The sequence below is a fragment of the Zosterops lateralis genome, assembly GCF_965231275.1.
Source record: "Zosterops lateralis genome assembly, chromosome: 6".
Classification (NCBI taxonomy): domain Eukaryota; kingdom Metazoa; phylum Chordata; class Aves; order Passeriformes; family Zosteropidae; genus Zosterops; species Zosterops lateralis.
In genome coordinates this window covers 50,754,919-50,774,050 of record NC_139761.1, presented here as the reverse complement: position 1 = coordinate 50,774,050, position 19,132 = coordinate 50,754,919, and the positions used below count along the sequence as shown (strand labels likewise).

The window sequence follows — 19,132 nt, the reverse complement described above, 5'->3', positions numbered from 1 at the left end:
GTCAGTGTGGCTTTTTCATTGACCTTTTTTTCCCCAAGAAATTTACCCAAGTGAAAAGCAAACCAGACATCATACAGAAGCAAATCAGCTATGTAAAAGGAAAAATATTCCTTCTTTTTCTTCAGCAAATCACTTTATGAGACCAGTGTAAGATCTACTGTCACTTCTCCATTGCTCAGGTTTAGAAAGTGAAAACAAGAGTGTAGTTACTATATGAAATGCTAAGGAATATGGTGGAAAAAAATTACAATATAGAAAATCATCTGCAGAGCACCAGAGCTAATAATTCCAGCCCAGTATTGACAGCTTGAGGTTGTTCTGGGACATGCCCTGTAGTTGTTTACATTTCCAGGAAGTGGGCAGACTGGCCCAAACTGATCATCTTGTTAGCTTAGTATTTTGGAGCCTGATACAGCCTGTGAAATGTCTGTTGGGAACCATATTTCTGGAGGAAAAAACTCAGTGTCTATGGGTGACTCTGTGGAAGATCCTGCAGAACCACTGCAGTATGAAATTCCTTGTAATGTCACATGGATACCTGCAGGAATCAGTTGGGCAGGGATCACTGTCATTCAACATGTTTTCCAACATGTTTTCTTTTGTGGATTTCTTTAAAAGCTGATAAGAATTGGCATACTTTTTGATTGCTAAAATTTCTTAATAGCTAGTCAAAATAATGTGAAATGAAAAATATTCATTGCTGGAGACAAGCTATGAAGAGTATGTGAGATTGAAATATTATGGCTTTTTGCAGCTATTCTCTTTTTCTCCTTCCTAAAAGTAACTTTTTCCTCGAATTTTGAGGGGTTTCTGTATAAAAATTTGCCTAGTGCTTGCCACAATCATGGCTTTGGTATATGTTTGGCTTTGGTATATGTTTAAGAGTAAGCCCAAATATTTCTCCCTATGTACGTTACTGCAAGAGAAAGATTTCTTTTACTTTTAGAAATCAGGTAAGTGAGCAAAAATTCCAGGTTAAAACACAGCAAAGAAAATATTATGAAAGTATTTCTTCAAAATGGACAATCTTGAAAGGTTCCCACTCTCTCTGACTTGGAATATAAAAGGTCTCCTCCATATTTTTTTTTGCTGCCGATTATGTACATCTTTCTTTCTCTTCCCTGACTGGCTTCCAAAGTGTGTTCAGGTAAAATTTGCAAGTTGATTAGGAGGTCATCAAGTTGATTAAAGGGCTGAAGCACTTCTCCTACAAGGAACAGTTGAGAGAATTGTGACTGTTCAGCCTGGGGAAGAGAAGGTTTTGGGGTGACCTGATTGTGGCTTTCCAGTAGCTGAGGGGAGCCTGTAGGAAGGGTGGAGGGAGATTATTTATACAAGCATATAGTGACAGGACAGGAAAGAATGGCTTCAAACTGCAAGAGGCCAGGGTTAGATTGGATTTTAGGCCAGGGTGGATGGGGCTGTGAGCAATCTGATCTAGGGAAAGATGTCCCTGTCCACAGCAGGGTGGGTTGGAACTAGAGGATCTTTAAGGTCCCTCCCAACACAGACTGTTCTATGATTCAATGGTGAGCTGCCTGTTCTCCTTGATAGGAAAGGAATTAAAAACAAGGAAAAGAATGTAACTGAAACTGAGCTTCGGCCCTTGGGCTAGTCATAACTGGTTGTCTACTGCTAACCCTTCTCTTTGGGCTTCTTGAAAGTGTGAACTGCCCAGTATTCAGAAAAAAAATTTAAATTAAATATGAGACAAAAACATTGCAAGGCTACTCTGCAACAGAGACACTTTCCACTTCCATCAGGACTGTCCCTAGAACTGTCCTCAAGTTTCCTAATGTATGTCAGTGGGATGCTTGCTGGATGGGTGGATTTCTTCTGTTATCAACAGCCATGATTTTAACAAATTTCACAGCCCAGGCAATTAAAAGTTGTCTAGGCAAACCCTTGAGTATGCATATCTCTTATCTCCTGGCCTTGTTGCCCTCAGGAGACCCCCACCTGGAGTAAGACACCATATCTGTGGTAGGGTGCCACATCAGCTCTTTGGCTATAGAAATTAGCAATAAATAGCCCTTAAAAACCATAAATAAAATCCTAACATCTGCTTTTACTTCCATGGATTTTAACTATGGTCAAATTACTCAACAGGGATTAAGTAGCAGGAGCAGCCTGCCAACCCCACAGCTGAGACGATCCTCAGGAGTTTCTGGCTTGTCACCTATAGAATCAACATCATCTAGATGGGACAGGAGTAACATCAGCAAGAGATCCCATCAGGAATATAACACAGCAAGGTAAGCCCTGAACAGTTTTTTAAGGGCAATAGTAAAGCTGGAACTTGGCAGCAGGAGTATTTGATGTTAAGTCTCGTGAATTAAGTCTCCAAATTCTGCCAGCATAAACTGGAAAAGTTAATTATGTACTATGCTTTGTAACTCCTACGTAGAAATCAGGTCATGCTGAGGTTAAATAGTGTGCTCTGTCATAATAAGTAGGCTTTGATAGAAACTTGAGTAGGAAATGAAAAAAAAGTCCAACATACATGATTGCAAGACAAACTTGTTTAGTCTCTAAACTTGTACTGACTTCCTCCTTATTTTTATTTAATATATGTATCACTTACCAGCTTCCATATACCTATACGTAATTAAAAAGGTGAGACAATTTTCTTCTTGTTGGTAGCCAGTGTTGTGTGTATTACAACATTTATTATTCCTGCATCAAGCAAGGTGTAAGATACATTAAGTTAGTAATCTCTACTTGTTAGTAAATGTGGTGCAAATAGAGCTTTTATTTCCAGTATTAAGATAACATTCTGGATTAGGATTAAAATAAATGTTATTTTTCCTTTTTGTGTAGTGTTGTATATTAGTGAAAATTCACACATTTAATTTTATTTTAATGGATAAATGAGAATACTTTTGCTTCTGAAATCTGTAAAAATGTGTATGGTTTTGCTCTTCTTGTTTTGTTGGTTTTGTTTTTTTGTTTTGGTTTTTGGTTGATTTTTTTGTTTGAGTTTTTGTTTTGTTTGTTTTTTTTTTTTTTTCTTTATATAGTTCTACATAGGTTGTAAGAAAAGTATAACAGATGCATTTTTAAAAAAGAAAATGTGAGTTATACTGATAACTGGTAATTATTAGTAGTGGAGGGAAATTTATATACACATGTGCAAGAATTTACTTATCAGTATTCTATTTCGTATTAAAGTGAACCACTTAAATTATTTGTCCCTTTCAGTGGTTTTTTCCCCCTTGAATAAAATATGATCTTTAAGTTTTTACATTGTAAAACTTAATTGTGGTTTGTGTGTGAAGTATAATTGAAGATTCTGATATGAGCAGCAGTAGTCATTACAAGATTATATTTTCATGGTGACTTGGTGCCTGGTGTCCAGATGAACCTCCCCAGCTGTGTCCACTGGAAATAACCAGGGACCAGAGAAAGTGCTCTAACCTTAGCAACTATGGGATTTCAATCTGGGGCTCAGCCCTCCTGCTGCAGTCTCAGTGTCCATTTACAGAGGGTGTTCTCACTTTCCTTACTATTCAAAAGCAGCTATTGAGAACTTCTGTTCTATTTGTATACAGATTTTTGGTTTGGTTTCTCATTCAAACACGAGCTCAAAACGTAAAGTTCTTCCTCATGTTGAGATGAAACTTCTAGTGTTTTAGTTCATGGCCATTGCTTCTCCTCCTCTTTCTGGGCACCACTGAAAAGTGTCTGGCACCATCCTCTTAGCCCACCATTGAGATATTTATAAACACTGATGAGATCCCCTCTCAGCTTCTCTCAACTACCCAGGCCCAGCTCCTGCAGCCTCTCCTTATATGGGAGATGCTCCAGACTCCTCATCATCTTTATGGCCTCCACTGGACTCTCTCCAGTAGCTGGAGATACACAGAAATAAATCCATGTTTATTCTTGAACTCATTTTTCATATTCCTGTATTTAAATTAGTGATGGGAGATGAAGTACTATTTCTGTATTTGACTTCTTTTTGCGATCTGCTTAAGAAAGATTAAATCTATTTTGGTAAATACTATTTTCCCCTCCTGAGGTGAAATAGCTTCACATAAACTCTTTTCACTTTGAATGGAATATGTACATTTACTTTTAGTTGCATATTACATTTTTGTTCACTGAAGGAAATGTGATTTTAAATTCTGGAGTGAAATTTCGTCCCTGGAACAGCAGATGGCAGAATTGAGCAATTGAGTTGGAGGATTTTGCCGCTGAAGCAAAATACGCTTTGATGTCAAAAGCAGCTTTAGTTTTAGGCTTATATTACATAAAATAATGAATTGAATATGCAAAATGTATGTGGCTGTGTAAGGTTTTCATTTTATTTCCAAAGTAATCAATCCTCAGACCTGTTAGGAAACAGCCTGCTTTACATGTTCAAGAAAAATAGCATGTTAGAAAGTAAAACTTATCACACATATCTATTTACTGCATCATTTTAGGACTGTGTTAAGTTTTTTGTTGCTTTCAATCAGTACACAGCAGTTTCTATTTCATGTAATTGACATATGTTTTCTAGCTGGTTTTGAATTTGACTGCTTTGTAGTAATCTCTCTTTCTTGAATGGTGGGCACTGTCACAGGGCAGCGTAGCTATTTTAAAAGCATTTTATTTAATAAAAGTGGAAAACAAACTAGGAAACAAAGAAAAAAATTACTTACTGTTTTCTTTTCAGCCAAGGATCTCACTCCAATGGGTCTTTTGGTGCAAACTTGCTGACAATACCAAAGCAAAGATCATCCTCTGTGACCTTGACTCATCACGTGGGTCCCAGACGAGCAGGTAGGACCATGCCATTTGTACAGCAACAGGATGGTACATCATGGGCTTTTTCATGTAAACACAGCACTAAAATAATAACATCAGCATGTCCCTCGTTGTTTAAATCCAATCTTTGTAAACAGCAACGACTTTATTGTCATCTGAACCCCATGTAATGTTTGTTTTGGCAGGTGCTTCTCCCGGCCTGAGTCCCGTGGGTTCACCCAGCCATGGATCTGTCTCCAGCGGGGCTTTCAGCAACTGGTCACCTGTAGAGTTCCCTGACACTGCTGATTTCCTCACAAAACCAAGCATTAACATACACAAGCCTCCAGGACACACACCTAGCTCTCCAGATTTTCAGCAGCCAGTTAAAACACCTGTAGGTTATATGTGTAGCAGGTACTGTAAACTCTGTTATCATTTCAGTGACTTCATATGGGTTGAAAAGAATGCAATTAAAATGAAAACAACAAAAAAACCCTAAACCATCAAGACCTGGGCTGGGCCCCTACTAGGGTTGAAAAAGGGCATAAATCTCATAATAATCTGCAACAGTGTTATCCAGTGCAGAGTAAATAATGCTGAATGTATGTTGCTGCTTTGACATGGCCCATCCTTCTCAGCAGCTGTTATTATTGTAGAGGAACAACATTCTGTGGAATTTTAGAAAAAGAGGGTGTCTTACTTGGGAATTGGATTCTGTGTTTCTGAATACTTTCTTAATTATGAGCTGTACTTTAATAATTCAGGGGTCTCAGTCTGGGGGGGCGGGGGGGGCGGTGATGGTTGATTATTACCTAAGGACAGACTAAATCTCTGTATGCCAAATTTAGGAGAAAATACTCAGGTCAGTTGTTGGAGGAACCTTCACCAGCCTTTTTTAAAAAAGTAGTTGGCAGATATTTTTCAGTAGAAGACAGCAGTAGCAAAATAAGAAGGTTACTGAATGTTGTAAATATTTTTCATGTATTCTGTAAGCTGTGGACGCCAGATACTCAAGCCTGTTCCGATACCAGAACCAGACTTTGCAGAATACAGAGACAGAAAATCAGGTGGGATTTAAAAATAGACAAATACTTGATATCAACTTGCTGCCCTTTTTTTTTTTTTTTTTTTTTTTTTTTTAAGCCAGTTAAATTAAAATTTTAATCTTTCTACATATTTTTTTCCTATATTTTAACCTAGGTATGTATTTTACTTTATTTTGTGTTTTAGAATAATCAAAAGAAAAGAAAATATTGCCTGCTTCATAGTAAAAATTTTAAAACAGGCTTCTACTAATACCGTTTTAGTTCTGTACTCCATGTATCAAACCAGTGCTCTATCAACTAAGCTAAACTAATCACTGATTTTTTTTAATAAAAGCTATGCTTTTAGCTTTTCCTAATCTTTAAATAGGTTTTGTCCAATAAATTTTGTCCTTTATACCTTCTTTTGCATATTTCTTAAATAAAATGGTTTAGAAACAAGCTATTACTTATATTTCAGTGACAAATCTGTATGATCAGTTAAAAATTATTAGACAGTAGTAATTTACAGACCAATTATTGATATAGTATTTCTGTATGTGTTTTCTTTAAGGTGAAATTGCAAGTGCTGGTGGTGTCTTCAAAGAACCTTTCCACCATACGGAGAAGAGGAAAGACGAAGTGAAGGAAGTGATTGATCAAACACAAAATAAACTGCTTGTAAGCATGTAATTGCAAACAAACCCAAACACTAGCAATAACTTTTCTCAATTCAGTATTTCTTTATCATTTCTAACTTGCTGTGAAAGAGGTCTTTACGTTGCTAAAATAGTAATTTCTAAAGGGTTACAGTGCATGGTTGGAATTCCAATTTTCATTTAACAATTGTTTACCTTGCACAAATGTCACTAGCAAATTACAGGAAAGGTTGTGATTGTATTGATTTTGTTGATCAATATTGATTTGTGCAGATTTAATGCTGAGAGATTGGCTAATATTTTCTTTTGGAAGTTTATGAAAGATGCAGCAGTTGAAGTGAGACTTACAAATGAATGTTCAATACAGTGCTATTAACATTTTGGATTTTTACATCCAGTGTTTTCAAAGCTTGTCCTATTAACCTGTTCTTAAAGCTCAGAAAATCTTTGGTTAGCCTATGCATATTTTTTGCTTTGTTTTATTAACTCACCTTGTTTAAAAATAAATTAGAAGGAAAATTGAGCACCATCTCAGAAACCCCTGGAATCTGCTGCCCAAAGCAGGAAAACTCAAGCCTTTAAGTGTGCTGTTTGTGATATTGATTTATAATTTTCTCATAGCTGTGGTTGCAGCACCATTCAATAAATTCACTAATGATTTATCATTTTCAGGGCTTTTTTTGCCAACACGACTGATAAATTAGTTTTCATTGTTATTTTAGAGATGATAAAGTATCTTAATCTCATACAGGTGGAACAGAGTTCTACGTTAGAAACAATGTTATTAGACCATGATTCACTAATGGAGAAGATGAGCAATTGGAATTTCCAAGTTTTTGACCTTGTAAAAGAAATGGGAGATCAGTCTGGAAGGATCCTTAGCCAGGTTTGTTGTCCTTTATTATATGGGGGAGGGTGTGTAAAGCTGTCCTTTATTTAAACCATGAAGAAGTTTTGCAGTCAAATTTATGTGGATGCCATCTTTAAAAGCAGAAATATGGCTTTTCATGTACTCTATGTCGTTGTAAACCATAAAAAATGGTTTGTCTATAGAGAACATGCTCCAGTCCTTCCAAATTTTATTCTTAATGTAAATAGGTCAGACTCAACCCGACTAGGTTTTGCCATAATCTGCCATTTCCTGTGCAAAATTATCTCCTGCTTTCAGAATTACTACTCTGTTTGTAAAACCAGTGCTTTTTTCCCTTATTTTAGTAAAATATTTCTGCCAGTGCTACACCTGTGGGGGAAGAGAAATGATCTTGTAGGCAGATTTTTGCCTCCTGATCCTACAAACAGTGGGCTTTTTTTCCCTGCTGCTTTCCAGATGTAGTACCCCTTTTATCTCTTTCTGACTTATTACTAAGCTCTTGTGGGTAGTTTCATGTTTGCTGAAGCCAAACCTGCTGGCAGGTGCAAGAGTAGGATTCTGTTTGCTCTTCCCCAGCTTCTCCCCTTCATCAAGGTCATCTGGAAGCTTCTGTCTGTTTCATTAGAGTGGATCTAGCAATCATGGAGCTTCTGATTTGACCACTAAACAGTTTTATTTACAGTATTTTAGTTTTCCACCCTAGAGTGATGTCCCCTACTTTTACAGCTCCTGTTCCTCTAAACACCTCCCACAGTTCAGAACTTCTTGTTCCTCTCCTGTGTCTAGGAAAAAAAAAAGTCATAAAAATGAGTGGTAGTGACTTGTTTCAATTTTTTTTTTAAATATTTACAGCCTTGGGGGTGGGGGGATTAGCGTTTGAAATACAATAAGTTCTACATGTATACCATAATATATGGCTTATATACGTATATGGAAGTTCCAAGTACCTTTTTGAAATACTTCTTCATTTACCGACTCGTTTTGTTAAAAACACTGAAGATAAATCATAATAAAGAAAAGAAATAGGATCTCTTTGCCAAAGTCTCAAAACCAACCACAGTATTGGGAGGCTGGTGTTGTTTGTTTCTCTTTGTTTTATTATTAATGACTGTGCTGTTATAATTAAATATTTTGAAGTTTTGAATTATAAGTCAGAATATAAATTTCTTCTTTTTAGGTCACTAATGGAATAAAGCATGACTTACTTAGCCCTATAAAACATTTTGGGGTACATTATTAAAAATCAGTCATGCATAGAATTATCAGTAATGAACGAAAAGTTTTTCTTATTCTTTATTGAGAAGACCATAAATATCCGCATTTTTGTGGTAAAAGTGTGTTAAATATATCTCTATGGCAATAGCATTCCGATAATCTTTGGTGGAACTTCAGTGATTTCCATGTCTGTCGGCAAGTAAAATTTTAAAAACCAAGAAATTTTTAAAGTTGAAAAAGCAGAACATGCATCGGTAAATCTTTGAGGCTTAAATTAATTTCAATCTTTGTTTAGGTAACTTATGCCTTGTTTCAAGACACTGGCTTGTTTGAAATTTTCAAAATCCCCACTCAAGAATTCATGAATTACTTCCGTGCGCTGGAGAACGGCTACCGGGATATTCCCTGTAAGTGCTCCCTGGTAACACATGGAATTTTTATGTCAGCGACTCTCCTTCAGTGTGTGCATTTGTATTTGTAGGCAGCTTAGTGTGTTTTTAATGAATGCACTTGACAGAGCTTAGAACAGGTCTAATGAATTGCAGGACAAAGTGAGTGGACTCTGAAACTGAATTTGTTAATTTGGAGTCTGAAGATAATCTTAAAGAATTTGAATTAGTAATTGAATCAAGCACACTGAAGTCAATGAGGGAATAGTTGCTGATTTAACAGAAATTTTGGTGAAGTCCTTAATAAAATGAGAAGAAAATAGAGAATTTTGATGGTAGTTATTCACCTTGCTGTCCAGGAGAGCCAAATTTATTGGAAAACAAAACAAAAACCACACTTCCCCACTCCACAGATGTTTGCCCAGGTGCCTGTAGGCATCAGATTGCAGGCCATGCTTGTTTTTCACTATTATTGATTTAAAAGGCCATTTAATCCCTTCCTGAGGCCCAGGTAGGATGAAGTGTGCATAGACAATGTTTGATGTTTATCTAACTGCCTTCTTAAAAATGTTCAGTGATACATCTATCTACTACTAACATTTTGAATGCTATTTTTCCTTTTATAATTAATCAAAACCTCGCTTATAATAAGTTTTCTACATTTCTTTTTTTTTTTTGTCGATGTTACTGTTTTTAATTATTCCTCTTGATGACATTTCAGACGATATTTTTTTGTTGTTGTGTCTTGCTGATTTTTAGATCACAACCGTATCCATGCCACGGATGTTCTCCATGCAGTGTGGTACCTGACCACGCGGCCCGTTCCTGGCTTCCAGCAAATCCGTAACGAGCATATCATGGAGACTGAGATAGGTATGTATCCACACACAGGTTGTTTCTGTTTTCCTGAAAAATGTTTCAATGAAACGACAGCAGGTAAACCAAATTACTCTGCAAGAAAATATCTAATTATTCTTATGACTCACTTCTTTTTCTTTTTTTTTCTTGGACTTTTGTATAAGGCAGTAGAAAAAAAATCACAAAGCACGCACCGTTCAGAAATATCATGGAATTGACTTTTAGAAAAATTATTAGATGAGTAATGGTTAGTTTGTTAGCCAAGAAAACTGGTTCACTTAATAAATTTTCTGTGCTGAATGAAACCTCTGTATTCTGCCATAGTCAGGGTATTTTTAGCATTTGAAATACATTAGGCTAATATTTCTTAACTTTATTGGAAAGTTAAATAGACCAAGGAAAAAAAATACCAAAGTATTTAACTTAATTGAAGTTCTCCTTAATGGCTTTAGTATAAAAATTAATATTTTAGAATTCTCCTGTTAGGTATCACATGCAGACTTTCAAACACTGAAGTGGCCACCCCAACAATAACTGCATAAGAGCATCCCTGAAAAGGAAATAATACCTCCAAATTCAAATGTTGCGTGAAGTTACTTCCAATTAAGCTTACTTTTGTGTTGTCTGGACTTCATAAAACTAACTTTTAAATTTAGAATTTTTAAGTTTTACCAAATTGTAATTTTTCCAAGTATCCTGTAAGTAAAGGATAAAAAAAAAAAAAAAAAGATCAAAAACCTAGACTTTGATGCTAAATGGTTTGGATTTTAGAAAGATGAAAAGGAGAAATCAAGCACTCTCCTAGAAGTCTGTTTTATATGTGTAGTAGAAAAAGACAAGACTCAAGTCATGTGGCTTTTAAAAGGTTGGAATTTTCTTTGTTCCAAGTTTGTCCATATCTCTTGATTGCGCCCTATTGCCTTTTCTTTCTCCAAGTGTTAAATGGGTTAGGACTGGAGACTTAACTGAAGAAAAGTGATAAAACTAATTTTATTCTCCTCTAAAAAAAAAAAAAGAAAAATTAAAATAAGAAATTTTAACCTTATTGCTTGGAAACTCTTCCAGTACAAATATTTTCAGGCTTTTAATCTTTGCTTATTCTATTGAGGCACAGGAATTCCTATGCACTGATGAAATAACTGCTATTCCTTTTCCTTTTTTTTAAAGTAGTGACTTGGTCCATGGAAAAGAGGATAATAAAACTGTGAATCTTCTTATGCAAATGTTTCTAAATTAATGGAGTTAATTCCATTTGCAGTAGTTTCCACTGCCTCCCTCCAGGTTTTCCTGTAGGTTTGCAAGTTCAAGAAATGGAAAAATGATAGAAATACTAAGGAAGGTGCTGATTAATCTTTTTTTGGACTAATTCAGGTTGGAGACAAACAATAGAATGCTCTGTTAGTGCTAAAAATTTGCAACTCAATGCTGTTCAACTTTTCTTTAAATTGTTGCTTATCTATAAGCATTGTTAGGACTTTTTCTTTTTTTAAATATAAGTCTTTGCCAATTATTCAGCTTCATGACAGCAAGGATAACTTGCACCATGTTTGCAACAGTCTGGCTGTTTATATCCGTTTATAATATATTACAAATATGAATGAAATACTGTTCTAAAAAATACTCTGGTTTTGTACTTTGAATTTTTTTTTAGACGAAGCCAGTGGTATTGCCCCAGTCCAAGTCAGCTACACTTCTTCAAAAAGCTGTCCTATTACTGATGACAGTTATGGTTGTCTGGCATCAAACATTCCTGCTTTGGAATTGATGGCTTTGTATGTAGCAGCTGCCATGCACGACTATGATCATCCTGGACGTACAAATGCTTTTCTAGTGGCCACTACTGCACCTCAGGTAAGAACCTCTTCATGCAGAAAATTATTTGTTTCTGTCTGAAATCAGTATAAAGATTTTTTTTTTTCTATTCTATATCCCTAAAGTAAGTTGCTTAGGATTTAAGGCCCAATTTAAGAAATGGAGAAATTAATGTGTAATGTGCTTGTGCAATATTTTTATTTTTCTTTCCTGTTAAATTCTGGTGTGTTTTGTGTGTATTGGTTCTGTGTGCATGTAGAAACAACCTTGAATTTGCAAAATTGAAAATAACAACATAAACCAGTGCAGGATGGAGTAAAGGATTATTTCATAGAGAGTTGGCCCTAAGCAGCTATGATGGCTATTTGGATCTCTCTTAGTAAGTTACAGACAAGAAACTTAAACAGCAGTTGAAGTTTCAACTTCAATAGTAACAACATCAACAACAACAATAGATGAGAAACTGGTACAACTTCTTAGGAGATAAAGACTTCAAAAGTGAACTTTCCAGTTTTCAACAAAAACTCCTTATTACAAAGAGAGTTTGGGATATAGGCACTTACGTATTTCTGCTGGAGACAGCATACAAGGAGGAACAAAACCAAACAACAGACATCCATCACCAAGTTTTAAAAATACAAGCATTCTTCGAAAAACTGCAAAACTCATTGGCAAAATAAAGTTTTTTTCAGGTTCTGTTTAATCTATATTGGATTAATTATTTTCTAGGGTGTGTTATATAAACATGGAAGCTCTGAGTAAAATCTGCTACTGTTTTTATATTTTAGTTAGCTCGTTTACAGTTAAAATTTCTGCATCAGCGTTAAACAGCCCTTTGAAAACTAGTGATACTTTGTACCATTTTCCATTATGACGGTTCCTATATGTTTTGAAGTCCTTTTTGTGATGGGGTTTTTTATTTGTTATGGGGTTTTTTTTGTTGTTGTTGTTTATTTCTTTCTGTTGGGTTGGGGGTTTTTATCTTTTTTTGTTTTTCCAACACAATTAAGAGGGAATAAAAGCATATACTCAGATTTCCTTTTTTTTTCCTAGTTTTTTTTTTTTTTTAGATCACTGTGTGATGTGAAACACACACTGCTCCACACATATATTTGCAAACTCTTAAGTGGTTGGTGTATGTGTGCCTGCAGTCTGAGTGCAGCTGTCACTAACACATTGTTAAGGACTTTTTAAAATACAAAGAACTTTGCTAATTGTTAAGTTTGGGGAGGTTTACCTCATCTGTCATTTTCATGTACTTTAACCCCAAAACTAGAAGACAAAACATTTTTTTTGTTATTATTTTTACCTACTGTTGTTTCTGACTAGCCCTTAAACTTCAGAATATTTAATTACAACTTTAAAACTTCCCTGTGTAATTTACGATTCTTTGCTTGTTTGTTTTTTTTTTTTTCCTGTAGGCTGTTCTCTACAATGACAGATCAGTCTTAGAAAATCACCATGCTGCATCTGCCTGGAATCTTTTCTTATCACGACCAGAGTACAACTTTTTATCCAACCTCGATCACGTAGAATTCAAGCGCTTTCGTTTCCTAGTGATTGAAGCAATCCTTGCCACAGACCTCAAGAAGCATTTTGATTTCCTTGCAGAATTTAATGCCAAGGTTTGTTCCACTTTGGTGTCTGCACTGATCTGGTCTTGATTTACCAACATTATCATAGTTTCTCAGTAATTGTTAGTTTTAATCACATGCCTTTAAAGTTTTATATTATTTAAATTTAAGCTATTAAAATGCAAGGAGTGTATTTCCTTTGTGCAAACCAGCTGTAGGTGGTTTGTAGATTGCCTGATAAATCCATGGCTGAAGAGTTTTAACTCAATGTCTGTGCCTGCCCCAGGTCAATGGCATGAACAGCAACGGCATAGAATGGAGCAATGAAAACGATCGCCTGCTGGCCTGTCAAATATGCATCAAACTGGCTGATATTAATGGCCCAGCCAAAGTCAGGGACCTGCATCTGAAATGGACTGAAGGCATTGTCAATGAATTTTATGAACAGGTGGGTATGGAGAGAGCAGTTTTCTCTTTTGAATGATGAGCAGATGATTGATTCTTTGTTTTACCAATGGTTTAACTCAATTAAACTTTATTCCTTGTTTTAAAATCTTCAGGTAAGGTATTTCCATCTTCTCATTCTGAATACTGAAAATTACTTTCACAGGTAGCTTATTAACATGATCTTTTAGTTTCTAATAATTGTGTTAGAAAACAAGCTCCCAGCCAATATTCTCCATTTTTCAGATTTTTCTATGACCAACTGTTCAATGTTTTTCTTCTCCAGTTTATAAAATGGGGGGAAAAAAAAACCAAAACAAAGCAACAAAACAAACCACTTTACTCTGGATGTTCTAGCTCATTTCATTCTTCTGTGGCCTTGCAGGGATGCCATTACCAGCATGCCTTGCTGGGGCTGATTACTCTGCCACTCTCTCTGTTCATCAGCTCAGCAATTGAAGTTGATCTCTGCCTCCTCTGCAGCCATACTGTAAAGGCAGAGGAACCGCAGTTCTCCAGGAGAACTAGTTCTCCATCCAGACACAAGCAAAGCTGGAGGGAGGATTATGGACTGATTATGCAAGTCTGAGCCATAGTGTGTCTTTATTTTAAACTGTCCTAATTACATTTTTATTCACTTAGTCCGTACAATTATTCTCCCCAGTAAAAAGATACAATCCATGGATGGTTCATGGAATCACAGAATATCCTGAGTTGGAAGGGACCACGGGGTCATCAAAGCCCCTGCACAGGACACCCCAAAAATCACACCTTGTGCCTGAGGGCATTATCCAAACACTCCTTGAGCTCTGTCAGGCTGGTGCTGTGAGCACTGCCCAGGGGAGCTGTTCCAGTGCCCAACCACCCTCTGGGCAGGAAGGACCTTTTCCTGATACCCAGCCTAAACCTCCCCTGACACAGTTTTGTGCCGTTCCATTGGCTCCTTCACTGCTTACTGGAGAGAAGAGATCAGTGCCTTTCCATGCACCACCCCGTGAGGAATCTGGAGCTTACTTGGGTCATTAAAAGTAATTCTTAGAATAAGAATTTAAAGCTAATTTTGTGAGAAATTTTGGTGAGGTTTTTTTTTTTTTTTTTTTTCCAGGGTGATGAGGAAGCAAGTCTTGGATTACCTATAAGCCCCTTCATGGATCGTTCTTCTCCCCAGCTTGCGAAACTGCAGGAGTCTTTCATCACTCACATCGTTGGCCCCCTTTGTAATTCCTACAATGCAGCTGGGTTGCTTCCAGGGCAGTGGGTTGATGAGGAGGAGGAGGATGCAGAAAGCACTGAAGATGATGATGGTGCACAGTTAGAGAGTGATGATGAAGAAATGGAAGATGATCTTATTTTAAGTAAGTCTCTGTGTTTCTGTTGGTGCTTAGTTGTCCTTCAGACATAGCAGTGAAGTTGAAATCATGCAGTACAAATCTTGTCAATTTTGCTGTTACGCTGCTTCATAAATTTTCCTCTTTTAATAAAGATTTTGTTGCTACCAGGAGACTTGCAATTTAAAGCAGAAACTTGTTGATATCCTTTGCCGTGCCACTGTTTAAATATTCAGCATAATCATCCATGTGCCTTGCTCAAATTTACATCTTGCTTGCAATGTGCCATTGGTTTTGTGTGTGTAAAATGCAGTTACTCGGAATGTCAAACAACCCAATGTGCTTATAATTTTACAGAAGCTCAAAGAAAAAAAGGTAGACGAATATTTTGCCAGCTAATACACCACCTCAGTGAAAATCACAAAATATGGAAGAAGGCAATCGAAGAGGAAGAAAAAAGCAAAGCAGAAGGAGCCAAACTGCTGACTGAAATCTCATCTTTACCTCAAGCAGACGACATTCAGGTTATTGAGGAAGCTGATGAAGATGACGAGCGACAGCTAGGAGAAGACAAGACATGCTAAGGGAACTCCAGTGGAGTCCAGTGTGATGACAGCCTATGTTTTTCCCCACTGTGCTGACTTCAGCCTGATGCAGTTCACATAAAATCGAAAGGCCTTAATACTGTGAGAGGATTCTCTTTGCTCTGGTGGAATCCCACTCCTATGCACTTTCGCCACACACAGAATACGGAACTTTATTCAGAGATTGAGTATTGTATACCCTGATGCAAAGTTCTTTATGCCTTAGTTGGTATAAAATATCCTGATATAATGCTGCCTTGCTGAATATGGAACTCTTCTTTTCCTTGAGGTACCTGCAGTTTTTAAAAAAAACATTCAGTGACTTTGATTACCAAAGTGGCAAGAACTTTTTGCTAACAAGGAACCGCGGGATGAATCCTAATGTTGTCTTGAGTTGCTTATTTCATGTTGTTTTTGAACATGAATGAGAAAAAAAGTCTATGCCTACATGAAAACTATGTTACTGCTGCAGCGCAAGCCTGTTGTGGGGTGTCTACCTAGTGCAGTAGCGTGCTTCATGTAGTCATCTCAGAGCAACTGTTCAAGGACTGTGACATAAATGCTGAATTCTGATATTTGTGGTTTAAAAAGAGGAAGGAAAATCCAGGTGCATCTATTTCTGATGCTTTTTATTATTGTGCATAATCTGATGTTTTATTTTTGCAGAAAATATTCAGGTTTGCAGTGGATGTTCATGATAATTCATTGAATACAAGGCCATTCTCATCTGTTGCCTTGCTGTTTTGTGGTAGAACATTAAAAACCTGTTCAGCTACTTAAATTATGAAGGAATTTTATTCTTTTAGTCATAAGTGATGTTGTATTTCCTGCCCTTACTCAGGTTCACGTTTAAAAACAAGTCAACCACATCATAGATTTTTATCTTGCACCCATTTCCCATATTAAATTTTAAGGAAATAAGATCGTATCTCATTTATTCTTTGTATGTAAAGCTTTAGGAGAATTAAAGACTTTTTTTTTTAAAAGACATAAACTGCTGTTTCAAAATGGCTTTTTTAATTTGCCCCACACTTTTTCTCCCATCACAGACACAGCTTTTATTGCCTTCAAGTTTGATGTGCATCCTGAAATACACATATGGAAACCAGAAGGTGGAAACTTTGTGTAAAGCCTGATACAAGATAAAAATCATTGTACTGTACTACATTTTAGATTGTTGAGTTTTAAAATAACAAACTTGCACATTCCACCCCAACGTATTTTTAGAAACACTATCATTGTAGGTCTAATTTGTAAACAAACAAACAAAAACATCATAAATTAGGCTACAGGTAAGCAAGCCACAGATAAAGCCTAGTTTTAAAAGTGCTCCTTTTAGTACTAAACCTTTAAATGCTGTGTAGTTGAACTGAATAAAACCCAAATGCACGTGTGCTATTTCTACATGTGTCTCAGCATATTTGTGTTTGCATCAATTGATTTGGAAAAAAAGAGATAACCTTGTGTAAACTGTATTACATTATTTTACATAGATTTTTATTCTGCTATTTCATTGGCCAGTTTAAATAACTGAAAAGTTTGGTTTTTTGGGGTTTTTTTGCATTTTTCACTAATAAGCCTTTTTGTGGATGCACTTAAAAGACCACTGAAATCTGCTTTTGCTATATCTTGAGTGCCATATTCCCCTTTGCTGCCATTATCACTATCACTGCAATTTTTTGTAACATGAGCAGTGTTAAACCAGATATTTCTGTCATTAATAAAATGTTGCACTATTGAAGCTGGCACTTAGTGATCATACACCTGTACTTTACATTTCTTTGGTCATATATTTGTCTTACAGATAATGTGAAGACTAGAAAAATTCTGATTCTTTCAGAATGCTGTATTCTCAGCATTTTGTATTTAGATAGTGTGTTTATGTACATAAAATATCAGTTTAATATTGTTTAATATCATTTTGCTTTGTCTGAAAAAATTCTATTAATTAGTTTGCCTAAAGTTGCTGTTCTATTATTTTACATGACAAGTTTCCATTTTTAGTTGCCCTTAAAATGTCATTATTTAAAAAATAACAGAAGTATAACAAGGTAAAAATTAAGATTTTATCTTTTACTAGAGCATTGGCAGGGCTAAGATGTGGTGACATCTTTGCCAGCAACTTTCTTATCTCAGGTTTCTCTTCAACTCTTTAGGAATACTGAAACAATTTTAAAATCCAGTAACAAGCAGCAAATCTCAGTGTTTAATAAACTCTAATGCTAATATGTATTTCCAATTAGATATTTCCAAGTTACAATAGCTTGCTTCAAAGAGATGTTTAATTATGGATGTGTTCTCAATTCACTTTAAAATGCCTGGTTTTTATGTGTGCACAGTATGTGACTAATTGTTACTCTAAGAGCAAAGGGAAAAGACTGGAAAAAAGTTAACAAAGGCTGGTTCAGGGAATGTTTGCTGAAGTGGATGTGGCTGTAACTAAAGGTACCTTAAATCTTTCAAAAATGGTAATGGAGGGTCCTCTGACTGTTGATTGAGCGGTCGTCCAAAATAATCTCTCCATATAAGGCATATCATTCTTAAATGTGTGATCATACCCCAGTAATTCACAGCTACCAGAGGATGTGAAATAGTGCTGAAAACCACGCAAAGGAGCACACTTGAAACATTTTCTAATGCAACACTACCTCTATTTTTCTTCTTTGTTTTTATTTTCCTTCCAAGAAGTGGACCAAATTAGCCTACACTGAAGTGTATGCCATGCAGAGTACAACTTTTCTGTGTAATATTCTCAGGTTTGAATCTCCCATCTTCTCATCACCTTCTTTTAACAAGGTGTGTTGGATTACTTGCACCCATACACACAGAACTAGACCTCCCAAGTTTTCTGTAAGGACAAAATTCTCTCTGTGCTTTCTGGAGCCCTCTGGATGTGAGGGAGGTGCTAAACCAGTCAAAATGAATAACTTGGAACCTCTTCCTTTGAGTTTTTTCTCCATGACAAATGGTGAGTATAATACTCAAAATGAAAGGAATGGTATAGCATTGCTCAAGGTAAGTCTAGACTAATTAGAACACTAAAGTTTGTGTAAGGCTTGATTTTCTCTGTGCATAGAACCATTTCTTTGTATTTACATCCAGTTTTAACCACAACCAGTGGTTAATCAGGGGAATCAGCAAAAGGAATTAGCAGAATTCAAGAGCTCAAAATTTTAGCTTTGGTGCTTGCTCCTGGTGTAGATGTAGTTGAATCTTGGCTTCTGGATCCTTTGAAAGCATAGACAGAATATGAGGTAATCCAGAGAGTTATTGCCGATAGAGGATATGGGGTCCCCCTCACTGGAGATATTCCAGAACCATCTGGACACAATCCTGTGCCATGTGCTCTGGGATGACCCTGCTGGAGCAGGGAGGTTGGACCAGATGACCCCTGTGCTTCCTCCCAGCTTGCCCCATCCTGTGATTCTCTGTGGCACCAACATTCACATGGCAGCACTTCCCCTTTTGTCAAAAAAAAAAAAAACATTTGAGATGTGCAGAATTTTAAGTGTCTCATACACTGGTGAGTGTGGAAGCAGGAATGATATGTTTTGAGAGATGTTTTGGACTAAAAGGATGGAATTAGCCTGGATGATAACTGGAAAAAAGAGGTAAGGATGGCACAGACACATAAATATATTA

The 19,132-nt window shown here is 36.3% G+C and overlaps 1 protein-coding gene across 2 annotated transcripts in view; it reads left to right on the top strand.

Moving 5' to 3' along the window:
- The window catches only part of PDE3B (phosphodiesterase 3B), an 86,091-nt gene extending 69,607 nt beyond the window's left edge, over positions 1–16,484 (top strand). The window contains exons 4-16 of one of the 2 annotated variants that reach the window (XM_083863258.1): positions 2,110–2,255; positions 4,661–4,767; positions 4,938–5,148; positions 5,728–5,801; positions 6,331–6,437; positions 7,167–7,301; positions 8,797–8,908; positions 9,650–9,763; positions 11,400–11,599; positions 12,982–13,185; positions 13,421–13,582; positions 14,684–14,933; positions 15,264–16,484. In XM_083863258.1, coding sequence (XP_083719384.1) covers positions 2,110–2,255; positions 4,661–4,767; positions 4,938–5,148; positions 5,728–5,801; positions 6,331–6,437; positions 7,167–7,301; positions 8,797–8,908; positions 9,650–9,763; positions 11,400–11,599; positions 12,982–13,185; positions 13,421–13,582; positions 14,684–14,933; positions 15,264–15,490 — 2,049 coding nt within the window. In that variant the 3' untranslated portion in view covers positions 15,491–16,484. Of the gene's footprint in view, positions 1–2,109; positions 2,256–4,660; positions 4,768–4,937; positions 5,149–5,727; positions 5,802–6,330; positions 6,438–7,166; positions 7,302–8,796; positions 8,909–9,649; positions 9,764–11,399; positions 11,600–12,981; positions 13,186–13,420; positions 13,583–14,683; positions 14,938–15,263 lie in introns of both variants that reach the window. The other variant, XM_083863259.1, reaches the window with a different exon arrangement.
- Positions 16,485–19,132: the final 2,648 nt, after the last annotated feature.